Source organism: Idiotropiscis lumnitzeri, chromosome 12, assembly GCF_059441095.1.
Source record: "Idiotropiscis lumnitzeri isolate Australia: NSW breed Sydney's pygmy pipehorse chromosome 12, RoL_Ilum_1.0, whole genome shotgun sequence".
Classification (NCBI taxonomy): domain Eukaryota; kingdom Metazoa; phylum Chordata; class Actinopteri; order Syngnathiformes; family Syngnathidae; genus Idiotropiscis; species Idiotropiscis lumnitzeri.
The window spans coordinates 9,353,409-9,380,878 of NC_142402.1; the positions used below are offsets into that span (position 1 = coordinate 9,353,409).

Consider the following 27,470-nt stretch of genomic DNA (forward strand, 5'->3'; position numbering starts at 1 on the left):
GCTTGCGAGCTAGCTGGTGGTAGGCGTATTAACAACACTTCTCTGTGATGGCGTGTCACATTTTGAAGATATCAAATTATTGTGTCATCATACAATACAAAACAAATGGACCAAAGATTGAATAAACTTAGGGCTTTTTATTGGGAAAAAAAAAGAAAGAAAGAAAAGCATTTTATGTCAAGCAGATAATGGAACCCTTTTTAAATATTAGCAGTTCCAGGTCACAAAAGTAGTTATGAAAGGAATCAAACCACACAAATGATACATTTCATAATAAATTAATCAGCTAAAAAGAAATAAAACATGCTTGTATCGCACAGGAAATCTAGAAAGCCTGATGCTGTAAAATTGAACAAACCTGAGAATATAAATATCAAAACAGCTTGTTGCAGCAATTATTTCATTCCACAGTTCGGCCTAGTATCTTTAACTAAAGCTTTCACAAGGGGATTTTGTTATTAATTAAAAAAAAATACATTAATGTAAAAAAAATGCATCAATTAAAAAAAAAGAAATTCCTGTACAATGTGCATATCTCAATTACTGTGGCGGAAAGACAAATTATCTTTTTTGTTTTGAAATTCCTCAGAGAGGCAGCACATAAAAAGGAAATCCAAAGTGGATAATGCGTCCAACAAAGCACATTCAATGATATGAACAATTTGGACTGAGCTCTTTCACAATTAATATCTGCAGTGAAGTGACAGATTACCAGTATTTTTAAATTTTTTTTTGCTTTCCATTTCAATAACTGTTTTGGAGCAAAATTCATGCAGCCGTGTCATTTAACGCTACATGTCAACAACAGAGGTTCGATGAGGATTGTGCGAGAACTGTGATGGTGCAATAGGATTTTGCGGTGACAGAGACAAGTTGGATGGATTTTGCAGAAAGAATAAAAGAGAAGAAAAACTGTGAGGTATGTTCTTATTGCAATATGATAGCTTTAAAACTTGGAGAGTCTTTGTGAGGACACTTGTGTATGTGTGAGGAACAGGAAATTGAAGTACATCCATTGAGAAGCGGGAAAACAGGTAGTTTTGTGTATCCATGTGAAAAACTGTCCGTGTGTCCAAAGTCACTGCCAGCAGTAACCAAAAACTGATCAACAGGTGTGAAGACAAAAAAAGCGGAACACATTTGAAAACACCAATGAAAGCAGTTGTCATTGGTATGAACAGTGAGAGTGTACGAGTCAACATCAACATAAAGTACCTTTGCGACGTGCACATTTTATCATAAAAATCTGAGCGCAGACAAACAGAAAAATACGCAAGCTTGCCGGCAGAGTGGATTTTTTGGGGGGGGCAGGGGGCCGGAGAGAGGATGACTAATGGTGTCATTTAATAAGCGCATGGCAGACCGTCACTTAATAACATAAATTCATTTTCAACTGACTCTTGACAGGTTGGACACGTTAAGCTTAACATCCAACTACAGACATAAGATGAAATAGTCCAAAACACAAGTGTAAATATTTACTTTACAACTTTAACCTTCCAGTGAAGAATGACAATATGCATGCAAACAAATGAAGCATGTCCAATAAATCATTCTCAGTGGTCGGGCATACTTGCTAAAGTGGGGCCACTTAGAACCGAATTATCATGAGTCTGCTACATTTACATGACGACCGAGTAATTCTGATAAGGACACTAAAGGCACTTCATGTTGACATTGAACCGTATATAAAGATGCACTAGTGGTCGTTGAAAAAGAAAGAAAAGACATATGCCTCTAAAGTTTAAACAGTGAGAACACAATTCTGAGAAACCAAAACACGGTTAGCCTTTTGCACTTATGACCGAAGGCAGTTTGACAACCCAACAACATATTTTAAGAAGTTACACAGTGTTTGCTTGAAGACGCATAATAACACCGCCCTGAAACGTTTTTTTTTTTTCTTCAAGCCAATAACTGTACACCTGTAAGACCAAAGTGCCACATTGCATAAGGAGTATGTGTTAAGATCCCAAAAAGAAGACATAGTGTATACAATGATCAAACTGTAAACATGGTGCAAATTAGTTTGAACGTAGTTTAAGGCTTTCAGAGTCTCCTGAAGAGGTGTTGAGGCTAAAGGAATAGGTCCATGCTGGAATAACAGTGTGGGGAAAACTGAGGTTTGCTTCGTTTCATTATGCCCTGCGACACGCTCCGTTCTGGTACCATCCAACTTTAGATTAGCGACATTGTCAGGGCCTTGTTTGCGTTACTGTTGGCACTGCTGGTAGCGTCTTTAACTTTTCTGAGTTGACATTTTAACACTCCAGTGGGTCAAACAGAAGAAGATAGGAGTCGGAATTACACTGCCCCATTGGATTGGAGTTCCATATGAAGCGGAAGACGACAACAGGCGAGTAGTGTTTTTCTTGTGTTAGTGCGGGTTTGTCTGGACAACACAAAACCAAGAAAAGAACGTCTGGACACTCTTTGGACTGATCGCACTGCTTTGCCATTTAACGGTGTTGACCAGTGTCTCCAGTACCGCTATGATTAATGTAAAGGCGTACGGTAGCTTTGGTGAGTTTTTGGCCTTTTGTAAATGGATTTTTGTTGCGTGGCTTTTAGGCAGTTCCTCATCCCGAAACGAGACGTGTGGATGAACAGTTTCTAGAAAAACTGCGAGAGGTGACGCCTGTTGCCTACATTCATCAGATATTAATTCAACAGGATCAACAGAACTACACATATATTTAACCAAACTGCTGTAAGCTCCACCACTTTAGCGAGGTTCCAATATGGTGTGTGAGCATGCCATGCATATCCAGACTTTCTTTTCTAAGGTTTTGGGACCAAACAAAAGTGTGTGGGCCCCAAGCGTCACCAAAATCAACTGACATATATTGGGAGAACAGGCCTTTCACCAGGATATTTGGTATGCGCTCTCAACATCACCGCTCTTCTCCTTCCAAGTCTCATACAACGCTATAAACGTGTTTTTACAAACAGAAAAGTGAAATCAAATTTTGTACCCGTTCTTTTTCCTCACACAGTCCATCTATTTAGCTCAGCAGTACCACATGAATGCCACACGGCAGGAGTCTTCTATATAAGGCTGCTGTGTGAGGGAAAACCTGTTATCCTGAAAGCTATTCTGCATACTGTCTGTTACAAGTAAATAAGAAGGATTAAAAAAAATGATCTAAATGAGAAACATAACAAAAGCACACACGCGTACAAACCAACACGCACAGGCAAAGCCTTCCGATCAAGCCCATACTGTGACCCCGAATATAAGGACTACATCACATGTATTACTTCTGCTGCTAGCTGCATTATATTTTTTTTCTACATTAAAAGCTTAAAGCTTATATACATTTGCATCATTATTAGACATAATACTACTGCGTATTATGTGTCAGCGTTTCCAGGGTGCTAAAGGATGGCGTGCAAACAGCTCTTCTACAGTGAAGCTTGAGCCACTTCATGGCCAAATTAATATTTGATCTATGGGTACATTTTATAGAATAGGAAATAACTTTGATGATGCTTTAAATGCAATTTTAAAAAGACAAAAAACAAAAAGAATGTATCACCACTAAAACTTGGAAAAATGTGGAATTGGCAGAGCTAAGAATAGAAATTATCTTCTAGTTGTTGCTGTGCTAAACTAACATCACAATATTATTGTGCTACTCACAGTAAAGAAATGCTACTGTAGAGTATGGCAACAATTTACAAAATAACCACAAGATGACAGAGGAGATTTGGCTGTCGTGTTGCTGTGATGTGCAGATTTCGACAGAAAACGAAGAAGAAAAAAAATCCCTGCAGAGTGTGAAAGTCAAACATGACTTTAGGGTCGGGTTGATTTATTTTCTTTTGTCAATTGAAATTTACTTTTTCGATTCCATCTTTCACCAGAGCCTGCCTGAGAAAAGAAACCCAAATTTGGTTTGGAAGCAAAAATCATTTATTTTATGTAAATCTTACCATACCATGAAGGTCTGTCTGAAATGACAAAGTATCTTGCATTTTTTTCTCTCACTAAAAGTATACACTCAAGATATAATATCTTCATCTGCTGGTGTGATCTTCGCAGCAGACCTATTATGTCCCAAATTAGACCTACAAAAAGTCTTACATGACAAATTAATAGTTTAGCCTCACATCTGACTGTATTTCTTTCCCGTTTGTCACCTTTTGAAAACAAGCTGTTCTGCCTTATTTTAAAGCACCGTTTCTCCTATGTGGCGATTTAAAAACGAACTGCAATAGAGCCAACAAATTTCAGGAATCTTAGAAGTGGAATCGAAAAGCACAACAAAATCTGAACTTCAAGGATTTGGAACTGGTCCCATTTCAGTACCAGCCAATGAGCCTTTTTATGTTGCAGGTGGAAAGTGGTCACATGACTCTTCTGTGCGAGATGTGCAGCTAATGCTACTTGACCCTCACATCCAGCCCTGTGTCGATTTTTCTACGTGCACCTCTTAAGCACAACATAGCAAGCTTACATTTTTCCTCAATGAAACTAATTGTAGCTGGTTAACGCCCACTCGTGCTCCTGCCCCAAACAAACCCCCGAGAAACCTGAACCATCTAATGGTGGACAGTCAGGCTGGGAGAGCACAGGCCCTTGTTGCGCCCCAACATGGCAGGCTGGAAGTCGGGGTGACGCCGGGCGTGCTTGATCAGATGGTCGCTGCGCATGAAGCGCTTGTCGCACAACGGGCACTGGAAGCGTTTCTCTCCCGTGTGTGTGCGGGTGTGGCGGGCCAGCTCGTCGGAGCGGGCGAACTTCTTTTCGCAGTCTGGCCAGGAGCATGGGAATGGCCTCTCACCTAAAAAACAGGAAAACCACACCAATAATTAAACTTTACAGCACAGCTTGGTATGTTGACGGCTACAAAATGCAGATTATTCAACTGATTATCCCACTGATTAATCCGCTACAAATTAACTTTGCTTTATTAAACAACTAAATGTACATGCAGGGTGCAGGTATTATTGTTGTCCACTTGGGATCACCATCCACACATTCCACATTATATGTAACTTTGAGACGACGGTCGGGCCTTGCCTGGTGAGTGATGTGGGAGTCAGAGAAGGAGGGAGTTGAGTTACTGGGTTTTAGCTCACTTTATCAGATGGCTGTTAATTGGTTAATTTTTAGCCACTCTGCATATTGTTGAGCCCCAGGGCGTTGGTCTTTACGTGATATCGGTTGGGGGACAGATTGGTGAGTCGAAAAAAATTAGTGAACGATTCTTCTGTGAAGCTAAATACAACAAATCCAACTACATGGTCGATTTGGCCAAACCATGTTAACTTTGTATTACAAAAGACCGCTAACTGAATGTTAATACACAATGCAATACGCCATAGACGAGCTAACGACACTCGCATCTATGTCATGGTAGTTATAACCTTTTAAGCAACGGCTATTTGAACACAAACAGTGTAATAAGAAATAAATTATTTAAGCTCGGGGAAAACAACAAATGTCTTCTTCGAGTTACACCATCAAATCTATTCTACTCACAATTATATTATCTTTATAATTAAACAAAACTAATCAACAGTATGTCCGTATGGTACTGCACTCCAGTGACAAAGGCACACACAACAGAAGTAGGCCCGTTGAATTAAAGCCATTGATATATTGCCATACAGTACATAAACACTTTCTATTGTTTTACATTTAGCTTCTATTTAATTACTGTATAAAAATGTTCTAATGAAGTGCACTGTTGTAGATTGGTGTTTTTCCTATTAAAAATCATGTTAGATGTTTGAATTTGAATGGGGAAAGATTTGTGATCGAAGTGCTGTCATAAATGACCACTGCATTTTTACAATGACAGGCACTTTGGTCTAAGTTACCTAAACAAGGTATGGTAGGTTTTTTTTCCAAAGGTAAAAGCCCTGTCATATATGAAAGTATTATCTGAGCACTGCCTTCCCGAATCTAAGTGCTAAAGCCCATATTTCACTGAGCAGAAAACGTTTGCACTCATATTGAATGTTGATTTGTTCAAGTTTGCAAAATGTTGCCAAGACGTTCGCAAACAGTTTTAACGGTAGCAAACAATTTTTCCTGCTTCAAAGACATTTTGAACATGTTAAAAATTTGATGGCTTCAAGCACAAAAGTTTTCGACCATTAACACTGTTTGTGATAGTCTGGTGAATGTCTTTGCAACCTTGAATGAACCGTGCCCGCCCCCCCTAAAAAAAAAAACTTTAGCTATGAGTTCAAACACAAGCTGCTCAGTGAGATACCACTTTCAGGAACAACGTGTGGGAAGGAGCTTCTCTGACACAAGGCTGGTGCTTTGCCTCCATCTGGTGACATCTGTTGGTATTTCCAAAGCTTTTAGAGTGGGCGTCAATTACACGCAAAATTTCGCTATTTGCAGCAGGGCTTATTGTCTATTCCGCAGAAATATGTACAGTATACTGCATTCATTTTCCTGATGTCAATCTAAATGTATTGATTGATAGAAACGTACTCAGTGGCAAAAAATGTGGTAAATGTAATATTAATCCACCATTGCAAGGTTGAAATGCTGCACCCGTGCAGGAATATTAGTTACGTCATTATAATAGCAGCGCTTCAAAATTGCCCAAAGCTATGGTAGGGAGGTGGAATTTGTTTAGTTTGGTAAAATTATTTTTTTGGGCACACCCATATTTAGGAATGCAATCTTTATTGCATAACTAACGAATTTGAGCAACGATTTTGCGTCACTGACTCACAATGTGAATTACTCCCATGTATTGTGTCTGTTAAAGCAAATTTAGTTAGTTGCCCAGTTAAAAACATGAGAAAAGGCACTAAAGAGCAAGATTATTTTTTGCTAAAACACTGCTCGTGTAAATCAACTACAGGCCTCTGCGAGTCGTGTAGGATAAGGGAGGAGGATGCGCGGAGCCATTTTCAAGATCACAAAGCCAGACCACGTTGTTGTGCAGACCACTTTGTGGGCGTTTCCGTCGCAGTTTTCTTTGAGCCATTTCCTGTCCTTAATCCCGTAGCGCCTGCTCACAAGCACCATCACCCCATTATTTGCTCACGGGAAAGAAGACTGTAGAGTCTTCAACACATTGGGCGGCTTACGTTTATTACAATGACTTCACAAGAAGGTGCAACGTAAATATTTTAAATCCGGAGCACATTAAACGTCGCATGAAACTTGGGACTCGAGTATTTGGGTGTGTGCGTGTGGGTAGCCCACGCGGGGGAAGAGGAGGATTACATTTGACTGACAAGTGCGCTCAACATAACAGAACACATTTACACATTAAATCGATTTAACCTTCGGGTGTAATGTAAATTGTGGATATCCGGAGTCTTTAAACGTCGCACGACTGAAAAGACGTTCAATGGTGTCGGACTTTTTTTTTTATTTCAGATAAAAGATGATCACTGTATGGAGTGTGCTGCCATCAACAGGAGAGACAGTGTCTGGCAACGACATCGAGTAGGTTTCGCCTTACGTTCACTTCATATGCAAATCGAGTCGGGGAAGAGGTTCGTCACCGGTTTTAACGTCCAGCCCAGTTCTTTTGTTAGTTTACTTCTTTGTCGGCGTCGCTAAGGGGGTAGCTTTTTCCCCCTCTTTCTCCCCCTCGTGTGGCTTTTGTTCGACAACAGGTTGAGCGCCAGATTCGATTAAAAACTGCCATTATGAGAAGCAAAGTTCTCACTAAGCGGAAGGAAACACATCACTGTATGGGGAAAAAAGTTATACTGTATATTAAATGTTTTCGATGTTGCCTTCACGGGAGTTAGGTAAAAGGGAGAAATTGAGCTAAAGGCGTCAACCATGCGCCAGAGCATGTGACCTCAATCGCTGAGGTTTCGTACCTGTGTGGGTCCGGATATGTGCCTTCAAGTGGGATGATTTCCCGTAAACTCTGTCGCATCCGTCAAAAGTGCAGTGGTGCCTCTTCACGGGGGAACGAGGGGGCCCAACGCCGCCGCCTCCTCCTCCCGCTCCCCCCCTCGGCGTTTGCTGTCCGGGCACCGGGGTAGCGGAGGGGGTCATGGTAGGGGTGGTGGGGTCCGACAACGTGGTGTAACCGCTCTCCCCACCGCACGATGAGTTGCTGCTCTCGGAGTAGGCCGACATGGGCCGGAACTTGCCGTGGAGGTCGGTGAGGATACCGGCCACGGTCATCATGTTGGCCCCCTCCAACCTCAGGGTCTCCCGCACTTCGCGGTCCTCGCTTGAGCCGTCGTGCTCTCCGGGGAGCAGGCCCGCGGTGGAGCTCGGCTGGCTGGCGGCGAGGGCCACTGGGGTGGGTCTGTGCAAAACGGGACCACTCGATATAGAAACCAAACACTCGGCGGCGAAGTAGTCAGAGGACGCGGTGACCGACATTGTTCGTCTTGGGGTCCAAAAACTAGCAGAAATGAACGAGGTGGGTGGCGGGGGGTCCAGCAAACAGGAGGGGCTAACTACTGTAGTCGACTCCCGACCTCGTTTTCACCAAACTCGACGTAGCCGCACTTGTAAACCCCATAAAGAGCTCCAGCGGTTCCGTAATAGTCAAGTACATCAAAGAAGTGTACAATGGGGACTAAAAGTGGGTTAAAATTGTGCCTGTTCCGCCGAGCCAACATGCGTGTGCCCCACCGACGGACGGTTCATTGTGTCTGAGTGAGCCGGTGGTAAACCTACGCCCCCTGATCCGGACCACGGGTGCGTTCAAGGTCCATCGTTCGAAAATATGCTAACTTCTACGTGCGCGTATATTTGGGTAAAACAACGCGTTCACGTCTTTTTAATGTACGTATGTTCTATATATTTAGAAATTTAAAACCCAAACATTCGATTGATTTAGAAAATAGCCCACAAGACGATCGAATAGTTGCCCCACTATTCGAGTTGTTGTAGTGTTACTACATCCGATTTTCTCCCTTGAGCTTGAATGCATCTTTAACGACAGACTGCCTGACGTTGCAGCACGGGCGTGGACCCGTGGCGGCCTGGCGGGTGCATCGTGGAAGGCTGGCAAGCTCGAGCTTCGGGTAAAAGGATGGTGGGAGGAGTGGAGGATGAAAGGCGTGTGGAATGATTGGGACTTTTTTTGCCCAAGTTAAAAATGTACATGGCTTCCAGTCATCCATTGTTTGCATTTTTCAAGTCCAAAACGGAGACACTAGACACGAGGCTCTGTTTTCTTATGCGTCAGTACCAAATTGTATTGGACTGATTAAATGCGGAGTTGTTGCAAAAAAACATCAGTACTCAAAACCTGTACTTATGTAGAAGTACTTATTTGTGTAAAACAGTCTGGTTAAAGGAGAAGTATCGATGTACTTAAGTAAAGAAACATTTCTCTCTTAAAAATTTACAGTAGATACTAAAAGTCTAAATAGCCCTGTTCAAAAACCGTGATTTCTTGACACACAAAAACAAAGAGCTATAGAGAGATAAAATTTAAAAGCAAATAAAAGCTTTTTAGAACATCAGAACTTTGAGTTTAATCAGGCACTTTAAATGTTGGCAGGTCTGTGCTGCCTACCGTTTACCATAATTAACCTTGTTGGTTCATTCCAAACACAGCCGTGAGCACGAACTCTTAAAACTGGGGCTAAAAGGGTGCGCACACTTCTGCAATTACATTAGCTCAGTCATTGAGTTGAATAGACAAAATGATACTGTAAAGAAATGTGTGAATAACAATCTGACCCAATATCACTTTACGATATTTTTTTAACTAAGGAAAATTGGATTTTATTTGATTATAGCGAACTTCGCCAGGTGTATTCATCCACATTCATCGGCAATGCTGACATCTGTTTTATTATTCTAAAACAATTAGAAATCTGCCAACTTTCATCTTTAGCTTCAGTGCGGATTATTTGTAATTCTCCTTTTAAATGCACAAAAACCTTTCTATAGCGACATAGAGAATGTGCTGTGGTTGACCTGCTAGTTTTGGTCCACTGAGCATTACATTTTTCAAACACAAACTACAACAGCCTCTTGTAATCTTAAAATCCAAATGCAATTGTTCTAGGTTGAAATGCTGACATTTTAGGTGGTCACAGATGATTGCGCCAAGTCTACTTCTGTTTTTAACATACACTCTAGTAACTGTAACTTTATGAAAGAAGGACCATGACAATGATTTAATTTTTTTGGTTCAATACATTTAAACAAAATAGCTGTGGTTCTTCAGAGTACAAGACAAACTACTGACATTCAAACATTTATAATAAAAAAACTGAACAAAAAAGAAGGTGCAAGTACTGTGCAACATGAACAAATTGTATCTCCCGATATAGGAAATTTCATTTCCAGATAGCAATAAATATCCTAATATAGAATGTTTCCCTCTCTCATTTTTTTTCTCTATTTACTCATAAACACATCTTGTATAGAAAACAGAACAACATGAATAAAAGGTGAACATATAATCGCATAAACATTATAAATATCTGGTAGTAAAACCACTTTTCAAGGAATGCAGTCAAGTGAAAAGAATGTGCAGTTTGCTCCAAAAGTATTCAAATGACAAATTCAATTCCGTTGTTTGTTTGTTTGTTTTTCGCGGTTATGTATCGAAGATCTTTAGATTTCAGAGCAAAATAAGAACATCACACTAAAGTTCAGAATTCCAGCTTTTCCTTCATGGTAGTTACATCGAGATGTGCTAAACAACTCAGGACAGAGCACCTTTTGTTTGGAGCAACCCACTTTTTAATTGTTGGAACACAAAATATTAAATTCAATTAGAATAACATTTCATATTTGGTGGTATAACCTTTACTTGCAATAACTCAGAAAAGCCTGCGACTCATTAACTTCATCAGACAGTTGCTTTGTTCATTTGAAATGCGGTCCAGGCCTTTACTGCAGCCTCTCCCTTCTGTCTCTTTTCAGTAGGTGAAATGCTTGCTCTATTGGGTTAAGGTCTGGTGATTGACTTGGTCAAACAAAGACCGTCCGTCCAATTTTGTTGGACTGGCAGTGTTTTGAGTCATTGTCATGTTGCATAATGAAGCTCCTCCCAGTTATTTCGGATGCATTTTTCTGTATATTGACAGACAAAATGGTTTTGCAGACTTCCTTCTGCAGCGATCATCCTGAGTTACATCATCAATAAAGACTAGTGAGTCCGTTTCAGATGTGGCCATCCAAGCGTAAGTCATGACATGATCTCCACCATGCTTCACAGATGAGCTCGTGCGTTGTGGAGCGTAAGCAGATTCTTGCTCCAAACTCGGCGTTTCCATCACTTTGGAAGAGGTTTATCTTGCTCTCATCGGTCAATAAAACTTTGTTTTTCTGATGAGTGGTTCGCATCTTGTGGTATGGCCTGTGTATTGCTTTTTCAAATTGTGGATTGTGATACCTTTACCCCTCCTGTGACGTTTGGCAGTGATGTCACTGACGGTCTTTTTTTTTTTACAGTTCAGGTTATGTCTGTTGCTCAGCACACCAGTAGTTTTTTCCTTTTCAGGATATTCCAAATTGTTGCATTAGTAATGCCCAATGTGTGTGCAAAATCTCTGATGAATTTCCCCTCTTCTCTCAGCTTCACAATCGTTTGTTTTTAGACACAGAATGCTTTCTGGTCCTCATGTTTACTTAACACGTGGTTAGGTTCCAACATAAGGTGCTCTCTCCTGAGTTGTTTAAAACATTTTGATGAAAAAACCATGACATTAAAGCTGGAATTCTGAACTTTTGATCTAAAACCCAAACGTCTTCAGTTCAAACACAAAGGAACTGACCTTGCCGTTCTGTTGCTTTTGGAGGGGACAGGAACTATTTAATTTTTTTTTAGTTTCACATAAAAATGAAACCTCTTAAAATAACTTCTTGCTTCTTTGGTTTCATGAGTTTCACAGGTTGACAGAGAGGAAGACAAGCTGGTCAACCCTGTCAGGCTTGAGACATGATCTCTTCCATGTTACCGTGTTCCCGCTAGCACCGAAGATCTGCTCAGATGGGAAACTAGTCGCAGGGATGCACAGATATTTTTTGGCAAGCTTTGCCACTAACGGAAAGTAGACCTCGTGCTGCCTCCACCATATGCGAGGATCTTCCTCAAGATCTAGGTCAGCTGTCTGCAGGTACATGGTGAGCTCCACGTCAATGGATGCTCTGCTTGGCTTTGACGTGCCTTGGCAATTGGGGGCTGCTGCTTTCTTGAAGTAGCTGGACAAACTCTTCTTGGCTTTCTTGGCTGTCGGCAGGTCAGATTCATCTGCGGATGGTGTTGGAACGGAGACGACTGGTGCAGTTGTTTCACCTCCAGCCACCAGAAGCTCGATTTCTGCAGCAGCTCTTGTCCTCATGAGGTTGATTCTCTCTTCCTTAATGTATGCTGTTTTAAATCGTGGATCCAGGAGCGTTGCCATGTCAAGCAGCTTTTCGGTGGCGTCGTCAGCATATTTGTCATGGAGGTAATTCAGGATTCTCTCTTTAATGGTTCTAGTGAGTGGGGAGTCGTCATCCTGAGGCTGGAGAATTTGCTGCTTGAAGAGGTGTAGTACCGGTTTAACGTACGACACGCTAACATACTCCTGCCCAGGAAAGGCATCTGTAAATTCCATGAGAGGGCTCAATGCCTTGTTCATGGACTCCAGAATATACATGTCTTGCCTTGTTGGGACTTGATGCCTTACTTTACTGTCTTCGCAGAGGACCTGGAAAATTGATTCAAATGTTATTCACAGCGATGCTTTATGCTTGTACGCTATAAACTTGAAATGTATATAAGCCGCAGCAACTCTTTTTGGGAGAAAAAAACAAACAAAAAAACATGTACAAGCTGCACCAGGCTATAAGCCGCAGTTTTCTATGTTGAAAAAAAGTTGTTTACTGCATGTACAGAACAATTTTGTACTGTGAATGCACATAAAGGTACATGAACAGATTGTTAAAACAGTGCCTTTTAACACGGCAACAACTTTGCTAATTAAATCAGAACAGACCCAAGAGAAAAAAAAATAATAAAAATGTATTTAGCGTATTTTCTGAACTACAGAGCGCACTACCGGAGAAAGAAAAATCCACAGAAAAGCCGCACGGTTTAAAATCCAGGAAAAAAGTAGCGGGATATAGTCCGGAAAATACGGTAATGCCTTTTTTGAATTAAGGGATGGCTATTAAGTTTTGTTTTTATTTTTAATTCATTGATTAAACGATAAAATAATCAAAACAATACTCAATAACATTAACAGCAACTATAACAGACCACACAGCGACTGACGATAGGAAAAGATATGGCAATACGGGGACATATGAGGGTTCCCGCTCGACAGCGACATTATGTTTATATGTTCTTGCTGTTGTCAGTTGTAGATACAAAAAAAATAAATAAATTATCCGCAAATGAAGACTGACCAATGTTCATTAATTACTGCAAAAAAATAGGAAATTGACCAGATTTGGACATAGCGGGGTTTGGCGGGAGCCTGACAACATTATATTCATAAAAGAAAAAGCATTGTACATGTCTATATATGTGCCCAATATTTCAACACATTTTTCAAACTGAATATATTAATCTATTTTTGTATCAAAATAAAGGGGCGCCATGGATCAGGTGGTAGAGTGGTCGTCTCCCAACTGCAAGGTGGTGTGTTCGATCGTGATACCTTGTGACAATGTCAACATGTCATTGAGCAAGACACTTAACCCCCAGCTGCTCCTGAAGCTGCGTCATCAGTAGGTGAATGAGAAGATTGTGTTAAAGCGCTTTGACTACCTAAAAGGTATCAGTGGTGGGCGGTCAAGGCCTTCTCTGCTGGCCTAACATAATCAAGAAATCATGATAATATTCTTCACGTTGATGGCATAAAATATCCTAGTGTTGAATTTTTAGGTTAGTTTTTATCCAATCATAATTCAGTTAGCTCGTGTTGCCAGGCAGATTTTATAAGCACACACTATTCGTCCGAGGCCTTCAGATACAATCGTGCGGGCATCAGTTCTGTCAAAGTCATCGAGCTTTCAAAAGTTGATAGCCAGTCGCAATAGCCAATCAGATCACAAGTTGATGACAGTAAGGCCTGTTCGCTGGCCTTATTTTGAAGGTGACGAATGCGTCTTGTGATAAGATACTCAGCCGTGAAGGGGCAGAAAGTCGTAACTAGCAACCATTTGAAACTCTAAAATATATTCTTGCTTTTTTAAACCACAATGGCCGAAGGAGGGAAAAGTGTGGATTTAATTGCAGATACACTTGTGAGGCCATTTTCAAGACAGACCTTTTAAGAAAAGCTAGGTCGTCTATCACTCACTCAGTAAGTGTGTTTGCATGTATTATTTTCTCCAGCTGTGGCGTCATAAATGATGGTAATATGAGGGGGAATTATTCAAGTCGGACTAAGTAGGACTTAACTGAAAGTCTATTTGAATGTCTACAATTTACCCGGTAACCAGGATGAGATTTATTTGTTTACTTCCTCCTCCTCCTTTTGAACATGTAAACTGTGCCAAATTCCATATTTATAGCCTCTTTTTTCCCTCTTTATTTAAATATCATTGATTTTTTTCTGTTATGTTCAAAGAAAGCATACACACAGAGGCAACGTAAGTGTTCCACTGAAAACCGTTACAAGCATACCTGTCGAACAGCTTTCTCCTGCTCGATGAACCTGCTGATCATCTGTTGTCTGGAGCCCCATCTTGTGGGGTTCTCACTCTTGAGCTGGTGAATTGGCAGGTCCAGGTCCACTTGAGTCTTGGCCAGGTCCCGCCTTCTCTTGAATGAATTGGAGATGGTGCCCGTCACTTGCTTGCACATCTCAACTGCACGTTTCACATCCGCTTGGGTTTGAGCAGATTCTGTTTTCAGGCTGTTCTCTGTTACAGGGAAATAGAGGAAAGTGTAAACTTTTGTTTGTTTAACACATTTGGCCAAAGTACAACTAAGACAATGCTCCTCTCACCTACAGCCAGCTGCAAATGGTGCCCAAAGCACTGTAGTCTGTTGCAGTCGTTCAGATGCAGTGGAGTATTACTATTAGTTGCACTATCTGTGGTAAGACAGATGAGCATATGCTCACGCAGCTTCCAGGATTCAAGTACCTCTCTGAGGATGGTGGCCATCATCACCTCCGTGTGGTCTTCAGGGAAGTAAATCGTTTGTAAGCATCGGCTACTGAGGATCCAGTCATTGTTGATAAAATGCACCGTTAGGCTCATATACGACTGTGAGACTCCACACGTCCACAGATCAGTTGTCAAGGCGTAATATTCCACGTTTTGAAGTTCTTCAGTCACCTTTGCACGGCATTCTTCATACATGCGTGGCAGCTGGACGTCACTGAAGTGTTTCCGATCTGGCATGTTATATCTGGGGTCAAGTGTTTTGATCAATGCTCGGAAGCCCTTCTTCTCGACAGTGTATGCCGAGGCCGTGTCTTCAGTTACGATGAAATCACAGATAGCATCTGTAATTTCGCGGTGTCTGCGAGACTGCTCTTCATACGGGATACATTTGCTCAACGATTCTTTTCGAACCCTCAGGTCTGTTTTTTTCGTCCCGTTACTTTGTGGTTGTGGTGTGCCGTTTATGTTTTCTCGCAACTTCACACTCTCAATGTACAGTTCTTCATGTCGCGTTTTTAAGTGGTAGAAGAGATTCGACGTGTTCGAGTCGCTGGTAGCGATTTGACGGCGGCATGTTTTGCAGATGACAGTTTTCTGCTCGATGTCAGATGCTTTAAATCCAAACCAAAGCCAAACCATGGAACTACGACAGCCTCTTTTCGGCACTAACTCTTCCAAGTCGTCTGTCTCCTCTTTGGGCTCTCTTTTGACTTCGAACATTGCATAGCTGCCAGGGGCCGCCATGTCGTTTGTATCTATGCATCTCAGTGCCACAAATGAGTTTTTGCGGATGACGTAAAAAGGCTGCCGTAAAGTAGTAGGGTTGCGGCAGTCACATTATTCATTCAAACTAAATAATTTCATTGATGAGTGTTCATTCATACTACGTCACTGTAGAAACAGAGCAAAATACTGATATGATAAAGCGTAATATTTTACGCTTGGCAATACACAGTAAAGCTTAGGTAAGCATGTAAGGTGTTTTTTTAATCTATCAGAAAAATACCACTCAGCAATATTACACCTTCTGAATAATATAATAGTCATAAATAATAGAATATTAAAATAGAATATAATTTTTTTCCAGCATGAGTATTTATTGCGGCTCCTCCACTATGCAAAACTTAGCCACTGGGTAGCAGTATAATGCTGTCATGTAAACAAACAAAGATGAGTTTTATTCGATTACTAATAAGTGACTGAGTATCCTGTGTTGTTTCAGTTGTGTTTCGCAGAGGATAAAGAATATATGCCTGTGAGTTGTTGTTATATAATTTGTGTGTTGCTGCACCGTTGGTGTTTAAATACCAGTTGCTTAAAGCATTCAAACATTGTCATGAAGATGCTATTCATTAGCGCTTCTATGGCATTTCCCATTATTTGTTAGCATTAAGCTAGCAGACTCTAAGTCAAAATTGCATGGTTGTTTTAAATACACAATATATATATATATATCTCTTTGTTGTATTTGTATTTCTTTATTTATGTATTCCCAACAGATTGAAGCCTCTTTCATGAAGCTTTATTCTCTATGTCAAACTGCAGCTTGTTTTGAAGCAGTGAGTTGAGTTCACTATCACCAAACCGTGCTCCTCGTATCTCAATTTTTTTGCTCTCACATCGAAAAAAAAAAAATCATCGAAACAACAGCTCAAACCTTGTAATTTGGGTCATTTATATCTCAAGGTATTTCTGTATATTGGAATATTACACTTTTGCATTTTGCGCTACTTTCTTGCTTTCTGCTAATGTGCCATATGTTCAGCTACTCTTAGGTGTCAGTTTTGTGAGAAGTGATTGGTCCAGATTGTGTTTGTAGCTCCAGCGTGGAAGGCATTTCCTGATTGGTTGCTGTGAGCAGTGTGGGTTACTGTGGAGACCCTCATACAAGTGTGGTCTTTCAGTGGTTGGGAACAGTGCTTCGTTTTCATCTCACTTTCATGTGGAGCCTCTAAGGCAGAAGGACCTGCCGTGACTTGGGGCAGCAATGGCTATGCCCTGGTTTTACTGTCTGCATGTTGCATTTATTTGTCTCCTTGGGGGTGAGTTTCATTGTTTGCCTATTGTTTTTACTGAGTGTGTGAGTTGACCTCGGAAGATTAGGCAAGAGCGGTAATGTGACCCCGGAGTGTGGAAGCAAACCATGCTTTCTTTGAGTGAGGTTTCTGAGTTTTATCAACGTGTAAGATGTGCCTTCTCTTTCTTTGCAGTAACTGATTGCCTCCAGTCGAAGTCTAATCTATGTGATTCAAGTTGTCCAGGTGAGAAATGTTTGTGGGAGTTTGTGTACATTATATTTCAATGATTTTGCTGGAAAAAGATGCATCTGAATTTATTTGAACAAGAACAAGAAACAAAGATTTCCCTTCAAATCTAATCAATCATGTTTTTATTTTAATGCCCTCAGCATTTCCTACCTCTGACATGTCATATCAGAAAGGGGTGAGATATACTTACAGGTATAAAACAAAAATCACCACATCCCTGCACGGTTCGAATGCCGGCAGAAATGGACTGGTACTGGACTGTGTGGTTGATATTGTTGCCATTTCCGAGTGTCATCAAATGATGCAGGTCAGTTTCTGCCTGTTGCTGTAAGATAAAGAAAATTCTGTGATTGTTGATTACCTACAATGTGGGGATTGTGTCACAGATAAGAAATCCACAGATAAAGCTACTTTCCCCTCAGAAGGAACACTCCGTGCCTCGGTTAAAAAAATTGAGGTAATCTCAAAATATCCATGCATTTGCATCCTTTCATCAGTTGATGTGCTCAATGCGTGTGATACAGTCCTTTATTTGTGCTCATAAATCTTTGAGCTAGATCATGACATCTGATTCTCGCCGCACTCGTCTGTGTTTTTGTATCTCATTGAACTCAGCTGCTGTTTTTGTTTCCCAGGGAGTCGCTGGAGAGAACACCCCTGAAGTTCTCTCTGCAAGGGGGGAAGGTCTTTACCTTATGTATCCAGGAGGGGGAGCAGGTGTGGACGTTGAACATTAAAAGGGCATTCTTGAGCATGCTGCAGACCTCCAACACAAAATCAAAACATTCTGAAACTGAGGTGAGATCTGATCGGGCTTGATTTTAGTGCTACTGTGGACACACTAGTGGATCATCTTGAACAGTGGGTATTGTAGATGCATTCCTCCCCCCACCAAAGATCTTTTTGAGTAGCCTTAGGCCAGTACTCTTCATCTGTTACCCCTGTGTCTTATGGTGTCCCCCAGGGGTCAATTCTGGTATCTAGTGCATTTCTGCCTTTGCGTGCCCCTGCAAGGCAGCATCATCAGAAAATGTAATATTTCATTCCATTTTCATGCAGATGACTGAAATGTGGAAACTCCATGAAGCCTCCATTTAGGGGGGAGTGGATGTCAAATAACTTTCTCCAGTTCATGACAACAAAACTAGTCTAAAGATGTCTCAAGAAGTCTTCAGTAACCTTTGTCCCCTTGCCTCCTATATGTTACTACCAGAGCACATAAATTGAGTGTTGCTTTGGACTCCCACCATAACCTGGATAAACAATTTAATTTGTTGTAAAAAAACCCCCGAAAAAAACAGTTCTTATCAATTAAGAATGATTTTCAATTTCAAATCCGTTCAGTCATACAATGACATGGAGAAAAAAATCGTTCCTACATAGATAACATCACGTCTATTATAACTCCTCATTACATAAGGTTAACATGTTCCTAATTAAGTGTTTGCTGAGAGTATGTTTATCTAACTTTAGTAAAATGTTTCTGTTTCAGACGGATGTGCATGGGACGTGCACCAGCTTGTATGAAAGGCGAGGACGATTACTGTTGAAAACCAGATCTCTAAAACAGTGTCAACAGTCCAGGATGGCACATTTCTGGACTCATTCTGTGGCTCTGACAGGAGACACGGTGAGTTAATTTTCAATGTTTTTTTTTTTTTTTTGTAAAATGAATGAATAAAATAAATAAACAATTAAACAAATAAATAAATAAATAAACAGTCGGGGGAAATCAATAAACAAACAAACAAACAACTAAATAAATAAACAGGGAAATAAATAAATAGGCAGGAAAAATAAACAAACAAACAAACAAGCAAATAAATAAATAGACAGAAAAATAAATAAATAAATAAATAAAGTGTTTTTACAGGCGCGGCACCAGGATTTTTTCTCTTTTGAGAATTTAGGGGGATGCTTGACCGATATGTGAGGAGGCTGAATAACGAATCAATTATTATCACTCTACTTTCTTTATAAAGTTTCACACGTATTTTCAATAAACGTATGATGAACAGCACAAGTATTCTCGAAAAATAAAAGTTTGGCCCAAGTTCATTTAACAAAGCCTATTACAAGTGACCACAGATCGGCAATATCTTCAACTGAAGCGTAGGTAAATGAAAGACTCCGAAACTTTGTTGTTCAGTTTGAGTCAAGAAATAGCTTGAATGAATGTGTTTGATTAATACTTAAAGATTATTAAACCCCGTTCTCGCTTGCCTTATTGTCAGGCAGTGCAATCAGAACTACGCTGTGTACAGGCCTATGGCTCTACAGTTATGGAAGAAGTCAACTGTACAGAAACTGTATCCATAGCAACGTGGTCCGAGACTGCAGGGCAGGTGAACACGCAAACTGAGTCAACTTTGCAGTTGCTCAGAGCCCAGTCGGGCACCTTTGCAGAAGCAGGTAAGCGATAGTAAAGGAGCCCTAACAGATGAAATTCACTTCATGCACCACATAGAATGGAAATTACATAACACTGACGTGATGTGTAGTATGTTACTACTCCGATAGATTCTTCAGGTTTTGGGACAAAAAGTGACTTGCAGTTTGAGGACGAAGGCGTTGCAAGACCTGGAAATATTTTCACTCCTCACCAAGTCAGCCAAACTACCAGGATGTTGTGTAGCATCACATCACGCCCAAAAGAGGTAGGCTTAAAATGCAACCGATTTCAGCTGAACCTCATCACTACTCACAAAAAATTCAAGGTACTGCTTTTGTGGTAAAATTTCAGAAGATGAAATTCCCTAGATTTATTTGCGTAAAGTAAACACATCAAATTAGGTATACGATGACATATGATAGCTAACCTAGTGAGGTTTTATTTTTCTTTACACTCCTAGGTGTCACATTGGTTTCTTCAGTTGGCTTTTCAGCTTAGAGAGCTGACCTTACCGCAGCTCAAGAGACTTTGGCAGGAAGCGTCTTTCAAGTGCCGCAATGACTGGTCAGTGCCGTCAACATTCTGTTGCAGTGACTTTGTTTTATCATATCAAATCTGGTTCTTAATAACACTGGATACTTAATGAGTCATTGTATGGCAATCAATCCGTCACCAATTCTCAATTTCTCTCAAAGTACATTTTTGTGTTTACTCAACTTGTCGTCATTGAAGTCAACTTCACATTCCAGAAACATAGCAAATGTTGATCTAATGTCTATTCACTGTTGGGACAGGCAGCCCCTGTTGGATGCATTACCTGCTTGTGGCTCAGAAAACTGCATCATGCTATTGACTGGCCTAATGAAGGAGAAAGAACTTGACGACGAACAGGCTCATTCTTTCCTCACCACCATCGCCCTCATTCCTAACCCTTCGCCACAGATCATACACTCCCTCAATGTAGGAACGTCTGCATGAATTATGGGTTCGGGTTTTCACTTGAGATAAACTACAAATACAAATATTGTGATATAATACATATACAATGTATAATAACTGAGAATGTAGCAAGTTCCCACTTTGCAGAAATAACGTTGTTGGTCTGGAGGAATGCTTGTCCATTTATCCAGATGAATTTGTCAGAACCTCTGGTTTAGTTTATCCAGTGTGTTATTTTATGGAGGTGGGTCAGGGCTCTTATGTTCTGCTCCACCAAACTCACCCAAAACTGTATTTATTGATCTAGTTTTGTAGACAGGGGCTCATTCGTGGGTCATTCCAGAAAGGGGGGACAATTTGGATACTGACATTAAAAAAAAAAAAAAAAAAAGACCAGTAGTTTACATCTACTTATCCCCTAAAATGACATTTAAAAAAAAAAACATGTTTTCTCATCCTAACGAGAAACTTATTTCATATATGTTTATGTTATGCCTTAAAAAATGTAGAAAGCGTCATATAATGAATGTATGGATGTATATAATTTTTTATGAGATATTTGATTTATGAAGTGTTGAGTTTGGTGCAATACATACTCAGTCAATTGAAAAACATATTCAACAAAAATGTTGTTGAACTGTATTATAATTTTTGGGAGAGAATTGGTTGCTATTTTAATTTTAATATTGTTATAATCACAATTACCCAGTTGCAAATCAATACCAATTTTATCGATTTTTTTAGAGTTAAAGTTAACTTTAACTGCTATGCTAACTCGCCAAAAAAGAAACCACTACTAAATGTAAAAAAAAAAAACCCAAAAAAAACCCCTCATTGTCTTTTTCGGATAAAATGAGTAACAGGGTTGCATTGATTTGAGTGTCTCACTCAACTATAGCTGAAAACATAAAAAATGTGAAAAATAGAAGAGACCTTAGGTGCACCCATCGTCCAAGCCATTAGCTTGATTATGTCATTTCGACTCAGTACTGTTGCTCGCTGGTTTTTTTTTTTTCCTTAAGCTTCCGCTAGATAGCCAAAACTCTTTTAGTAGTGGTCTTGCTTGTATTTTGAGAAAGAAAATATCCTCTAATTCTGAAATGACCCTCACACTGAAACAGAAAAGGGACTACCCCAAACTAACCATCCATAGTTGAATTCAATTGATTTTCTAATATACCCTGTTAAAATAAGTGAGAATCAAGCAGTTAGTCTCTATCTCTGATTAATTAATCAATTAGGAGATGTGTTTCAATGACTGTCTTTGTCCATCTAGTTTATGTCATCTCTGCTGTTTGTAAAAGTCTTTAGTTAACATCCAAGAGGTGCGGCACAAGGCTCTGCTGGTTGGATCATCCTTGATACATCAACTATGTCAACGGTCCACTACTCCCTGCATTGAGCTTCCTCAGGTACAGGCCTTCATAAAGACACTTGAAGTATCCTTGAAGGAATGCTGTGAACCACACGGTCCCACTAAAGTCAAAGAGGTACAATAAATGCTGAAAAAACACATTTACATTTTTCTTTAATAAAAACAAAAACACTAAATAATTTGATTTTATCCAACAGTTTATCTATGCAATGAAATCTGTGGGAAATTTGGGCCTGGCTGCTTCAACCTTCATCCCTCTGTTAAATCACTGTGGACTCAAAGGCTCAGCACCTTTGGAGCTGAGACTAGCCGCCATAAAAGCCTTCAGGCGTTTTGAGTGCTCAACTAATGTGAGGAAATATGACAAGATTTCCATGCAGTGAAATTGTTACTCATTCTCCCACATGTCCTGTATATTTCATTTACACATGTTTTTGAGAGTTCATTTTATAAAGTCCATAAGTGTCAAAATCCATGCTTCGTGACAGGTTGAGGTGAAGAGGTGAGGAGGTTAGCAGGAGTCTGACATGGTTGACTGACAGCAGTTTCCCTTTTTCAGAGGACTTTGCTGTTGCAGCTGTACCGCTCCTCCCTGGAGGATCCGGAGGTCAGAATTGCAGCATACCAGGAGCTCATGCGCTGCCCAGCTCAAGATGTGTTTGAAGCAGTGAAGGTTATCTTGAGAAATGAAAACTCCCGCCAAGGTCAGTAGATGATGCCTTGATTGAGCGAGACATCTATTTCTTCAATATTTGGAGTATTAGCCCTTTCAAATGATACAAACACATTTAAAGTTTTAGAAACATAAGGTTACTAAAACAGAGTTGAAGTTTACTGTAAAATTGACAGAGACATTAAACATTGTGTTGTCTAACACCAAAATGTTCAACCAAACCATGTTTTTTTTTGTCTAACGAAAGCCTACCAGTTTAATGCTCACAAATCACGAAAGATAATTTATATTAGCTCATGCATGAATAATTAGAAATTGTCATTGATGTTATGGGAATTATAAACCTTCTAACTACTACTTTATTGCATATATGGAGCAGCAACACATACAAACAGAGCAAATATAAATAATCAGACACTCTCTAAATTTAACTTGCAAACAAACAGTCATTAAAAATCTGAGATATCATTGTTGGGGTGATGAACTAAAATATAGCAGAAGTTCACTCTATAGATTGAATTGAATTCTTGTTTATCCACTTGGCTAAGAAAATGAGCTTGTGATTGAAAGTTTAAAAATTTTTTTGCGTTAATTCTGTGTTTTTGTGTAGTGGGCTCATTTGTGTGGAGTCACCTAACTAATATCCTGAGAAGTGAAGACCCCATGAAGCAGACCCTCGTTGATTCTCTGCCTGACGACATAATCAGCAAAGACTTTGAAGCAGATTTTTTGAAATACTCTTCCTATTCAGACAACACAATCACCAATGGTAAGACTGATAATTATGCAACTGTTCATTCAAAAGACCTTAATGTCGGTTGGAGCGGCGGTCACACTTTTGTTCTCCAGGGCCTCTTTTCGTTTTTAAAACAGACAGATGGGCAGGGTCATACGTAGATAAGGGACGTTAAAAAAAAAAAAAAAAAAATTCAAAAATTTCTTTGAAATAAGTAAACTAATTTATTGGAATAATACATGAAATCACTATTTATAATCTTATAAAGTATTTTATTTGTATTTTTTATTGTATTTATTTATTTATTGTCTTTATTAATTTTTATTCTTATGCAATTAACTATTTGTAACGTAATTTGTCATTCTCATTTCTAATTTAATTACATATAATTGTTTACTCTCTTACAGTTATGAAATGGATATGGAATTGTTTTTATTTTACATATTTTATTTGCAATAAATCTTTAACCAATTGTTAAGTCATTAAATTTCATGCTTATTTATTTTTGTCATTCTTTATATTCACTTTGTGTTTTTTATATATTTAGATAAAAATAAAGTAGTCACTATTGTTTTCAATTTAAATATGTACGTGTATTTTCATTATGGCAATAAAGTCTTTAAATGGATAAGCATTTCAAATATATAGATATTAGTCATATTTTATTCACAATAAATACATTTAGTGCCATGTACAGTAAACGCATATTTATTACAGTTTAGAAAAAAAAAGCCAAATTAAGACAACTATAGGATTCTTGATAATGGCCAAGGTAAATAAAATACATAAAATGTTTCCTTCTAATATTTCATTATAGCTACTGGAAGAATGATACACTCTTCATGTGTATTTATTTTTTTAATGTTTCAGGAATGGGAATCACAAATGTGGAAACAACTCTCATTTTCTCCCCCAAATCATTTCTTCCGAGGTCTACGTCCGCTAACATGACAGTATATTTTCATGGTCGAGCCAGCAACCTCTTAGAAGTAAGTGTCATTTTTTTAAAAATCTACACTCTCTTAGTAAAAGATACTACTGCACATTTGTCCCAATTTAAATTCTAGGTGGATCTTCACATTGAGAATGCCGAACCCCTTCTGAAGAGCATTTTGGGTCATCTAAGTCCCTCCACCAATGGGGCACCCACTTCTTCAAATCAAAAGCCTCCGGTGTCCAAAGTGGCGAGAAGGACGAGAGGAAAAACAAATGAAGACCATCTCGGACAGAAAGACTTGTGTTTATCCAGCACCAACAGTTATCTGAAGCAGGCCAGGGCATTGGTGAGGTCACACAGCAATGACAACGCCGATGTCTTATCATAGGCGTGTACAGTATGTCATCATAAATGTACTGTAAAGTTCTTTTTGGAAAGACTAACAACGGGGCATGTTGTTTTGTTTGACATTGGAGGAGTTATATATTCTCCCCTGTAACTAGTACTCCTGCTTAATATATTGCTCGAGACAATAGATAAGCACAAAAAGTAGTGCTTTGTTTAGAGAGGAATTCTTGAAACTAACTTTAACCAAAATCTGGGAGTAACTAATTGCCTATAGATGCCACAAGATGGCGGCAAAGGACTACTTTTGGCTAAATGGAGCTCCTCAACTAATTTTAACAGTTCCTTGGCATCAAGGTCCCCACATGATACCCGAGCAACACTATTATTGCTTTGACCTGCCTAAAAATATAGCAAATAACAGAGGAATGTGTTACATATTACACTGAATATGTACATTTATGATTAAATTCAGACATGATCAGCATTATCTTAATGCATGTATATATATATATATATATATATATATATATATATATATATATATATATATATATATATTTTTTTTTTTTTTTACATTTTTGTTTGGTGGTGTATGGTAGTATTTTTTGAAAGCAAAGTATGTGCCTTTGCTCCATAACATTTGCAAAGGAAAACAATATAATCACAATCCGTATTAGAAATACTTTTGTGTTTTGCGTGTTCCAGTTATCTACAAGGAAAAACATGGAGGACGACGGCCTGAAGTGTTGGATTGGTGTGAAAGTGTTTGGCAATGAGCTCAGCGTGTTCACATGTGACGATCTCTCTACGCAAATCGATCAAATGTCACTTAGCGCCGCAGGACTGGCTGTCAAACTGCTCAAGGTGTCCTGGTGGTTTATCGTCATCATTATCATCATCTTTATTGGGTTTGCCAAATGGTCCTTGACGTCTTCTTTGTTTTCCAGGGTCACGAGGTTCAGTTGAATCACAGGGCTGTGCTCTTGACAGAAGAGTTGGTTCTGCCGTCTTTATCTGGCTTACCTGTGAAAATAGCTACTAATATAACTTTCTTTCTTTCACTGCGGCTTAAAGGAAACATCAACTACAGGGATATGTCACACTTCTCCCTCGCTGGTTACATTAAACCCAAGTAAGCCATTTTTTTTCACTACTTGTGGGCAATTAAATCTTCCTGTGCTGCACTAGTAGCACTACTAAGAGCAACTAGTAGCCAGGTGTGATGCAGTACAGAAGTAGCCTCTTGGTCCCTACAGAGCATCAAAATACCCACTAGTAGATTTAAATCACTTGTAAGTTGTCGTTTGAGTAACATGCCAAAGTTGTCTTACAATTGTGAAGAAATGTCAAAATATATTGCTAATAAGAGTCAGTCTACTAGTTGCATTAGTAACGTGTGTCAACTAGTGGACAGTCAGATTTACCTCATTAGTACATGTCGTTGTCTACTAGCGTGTAAAAATATCATACAACAGTGGAAGGGTGTAGTGGAAATAAAACATGAGTGAGATGTAGTCGTTCTACTGGTGACAATAGCGTACTAGTTCATTTAGAATAAATGCTCAAAAATACTCTCCTCGTCCAACTTAATTGAATTCTGTCAGTGTCAAGCTGTGTTGACTTGTTTCTATTCCCCCAGTGCTTTTGTAGGCCTGTCAGCCAGCATGGGGGTTGATGGCACCCTGGGTCATGCTGCAGTCAGCTGGATGTCGGAACTGGTGAGCTCCACTAGTCTGGACGCGAGTGTTCATATGCAGGAGGGGCAAGATCTCCGAGTCACGCTTAACACACCAGAGGATGCCATGGACATCATGTCTATTAGGTGAGTGCACACATAAAAATCAATGAAAATTCTATTTTAAAGGGGAAGTCAACTCCCAAAAACAATAATATGATCTATGCAGGCTAAACATGGCATTTTGATTAATATTATGTTTGCGGAATATGAGTTAAGCAGTAAAATCCTCCCGCTTTTTGTTCATGGGGAAGTGCCCTTTTTTTCCATCTTCTGTCGACTGAAAATTACATCACAGTTGCTCAGGGCTCAGGTAACAACCAATCACGACTCTGTTGATTTCTTAAGCTGACACATGATTGGTCTTTATCTGAGCTCCGAGCAGCTGTGATGTAATTTTCAGTCGACAGCAAGTAGCAAAATGGCCGCACACTGAAATGACTAAAACTGCTGAATTTTGCAACTTACCTCATATTCCACAAACACAATATTAATCAGAATGCCATGTTTAGACTAGTAAAGGTGGATAGAACATATTATTGCAAAGATTTTCCTTTTAAAAAAGGCATTCAGGGGTGTTTTGTCATGTATATTACAATCGCCCCTGCATTTGTTAACCAGCTCCCGAGTCTTTCAACTCAGTGGCGATCACAGAGAGGAGATTAAAGGTCCAAAGAGTCGCATCCAGCAGAGTGTCTGCACACCAAAGCACTGTAAGACATTCACATGTACACTGCAGACATCAGTGAAATTCATATAACTGTCAGGTATGCCTGCATTTGCGCGCTTATATTAACAACTCTGACAGCCATTTAGTGCGGAAACAGCAAGGATGATTGTAGAATTTTAAACACAAATTTTGAACTCAAATTAATATTTGAGGGAAAAAAAACGCAGCATGTAGCAGCATCGTGGAGCGTATTTTTATGCTTGTCTACCTCACAGCCGGAATGCTTGTGTTGGAATCTCTGTCTTTTCTGTGTAGAGATTGGATGTTCCCCCTCTGCCCTGTATGTATTCTCTCTCATGATTACAGTTTT

The 27,470-nt window shown here is 39.6% G+C and overlaps 3 protein-coding genes across 6 annotated transcripts in view; 1 reads left to right on the forward strand and 2 right to left on the reverse strand.

Moving 5' to 3' along the window:
• Positions 1–1,293: 1,293 nt before the first annotated feature.
• Positions 1,294–8,622, reverse strand: LOC148325792 (Krueppel-like factor 9). Its single transcript, XM_088311215.1, has 2 exons — positions 7,816–8,622; positions 1,294–4,787 (listed from the first exon to the last, which is right to left on the reverse strand). The coding sequence occupies exons 1-2, from the start codon at positions 8,330–8,332 to the stop codon at positions 4,546–4,548; spliced, it is 759 nt and encodes a 252-aa protein (XP_088167341.1). The 5' UTR covers positions 8,333–8,622; the 3' UTR covers positions 1,294–4,545.
• Positions 8,623–10,074: 1,452 nt separating this feature from the next.
• LOC148325793 (E3 SUMO-protein ligase ZBED1-like) lies at positions 10,075–15,794 on the reverse strand. Its single transcript, XM_088311214.1, has 3 exons — positions 14,866–15,794; positions 14,541–14,779; positions 10,075–12,615 (listed from the first exon to the last, which is right to left on the reverse strand). Exons 1-3 carry the CDS (start codon positions 15,770–15,772, stop codon positions 11,809–11,811), a joined length of 1,953 nt encoding a protein of 650 aa, XP_088167340.1. The 5' UTR covers positions 15,773–15,794; the 3' UTR covers positions 10,075–11,808.
• A 1,164-nt stretch (positions 15,795–16,958) lies between these two features.
• The window catches only part of apoltp (apolipoprotein lipid transfer particle homolog), a 42,028-nt gene continuing 31,516 nt past the window's right edge, over positions 16,959–27,470 (forward strand). For all 4 annotated transcript variants that reach the window (XM_088311532.1, XM_088311533.1, XM_088311534.1 and 1 more), the window contains exons 1-20: positions 16,959–17,070; positions 17,239–17,289; positions 17,436–17,602; positions 17,682–17,752; positions 17,931–18,093; positions 18,788–18,925; positions 19,530–19,707; positions 19,816–19,952; positions 20,148–20,251; positions 20,482–20,647; positions 21,931–22,116; positions 22,199–22,351; positions 22,561–22,705; positions 23,285–23,443; positions 24,281–24,399; positions 24,478–24,693; positions 25,401–25,559; positions 25,643–25,827; positions 26,335–26,517; positions 27,052–27,143. In XM_088311532.1, coding sequence (XP_088167658.1) covers positions 17,016–17,070; positions 17,239–17,289; positions 17,436–17,602; positions 17,682–17,752; positions 17,931–18,093; positions 18,788–18,925; positions 19,530–19,707; positions 19,816–19,952; positions 20,148–20,251; positions 20,482–20,647; positions 21,931–22,116; positions 22,199–22,351; positions 22,561–22,705; positions 23,285–23,443; positions 24,281–24,399; positions 24,478–24,693; positions 25,401–25,559; positions 25,643–25,827; positions 26,335–26,517; positions 27,052–27,143 — 2,827 coding nt within the window. In that variant the 5' untranslated portion in view covers positions 16,959–17,015. The remainder of the gene's footprint in view (positions 17,071–17,238; positions 17,290–17,435; positions 17,603–17,681; positions 17,753–17,930; positions 18,094–18,787; positions 18,926–19,529; positions 19,708–19,815; positions 19,953–20,147; positions 20,252–20,481; positions 20,648–21,930; positions 22,117–22,198; positions 22,352–22,560; positions 22,706–23,284; positions 23,444–24,280; positions 24,400–24,477; positions 24,694–25,400; positions 25,560–25,642; positions 25,828–26,334; positions 26,518–27,051; positions 27,144–27,470) is intronic.

Coding starts and splice junctions, on each gene's coding strand:
- LOC148325792 (XM_088311215.1), bottom strand. CDS start 8,332: ATGTCGGTCACCGCGTCCTCTGACTACTTCGCCGCCGAGTGTTTGGTT. Junction 4,788..7,815: donor ACATATCCGGACCCACACAG/GTACGAAACCTC, acceptor CCTGTTTTTTAG/GTGAGAGGCCATTCCCATGC.
- LOC148325793 (XM_088311214.1), bottom strand. CDS start 15,772: ATGGCGGCCCCTGGCAGCTATGCAATGTTCGAAGTCAAAAGAGAGCCC. Junction 14,780..14,865: donor CCATTTGCAGCTGGCTGTAG/GTGAGAGGAGCA, acceptor TCCCTGTAACAG/AGAACAGCCTGAAAACAGAA. Junction 12,616..14,540: donor AGGAGAAAGCTGTTCGACAG/GTATGCTTGTAA, acceptor TCAATTTTCCAG/GTCCTCTGCGAAGACAGTAA.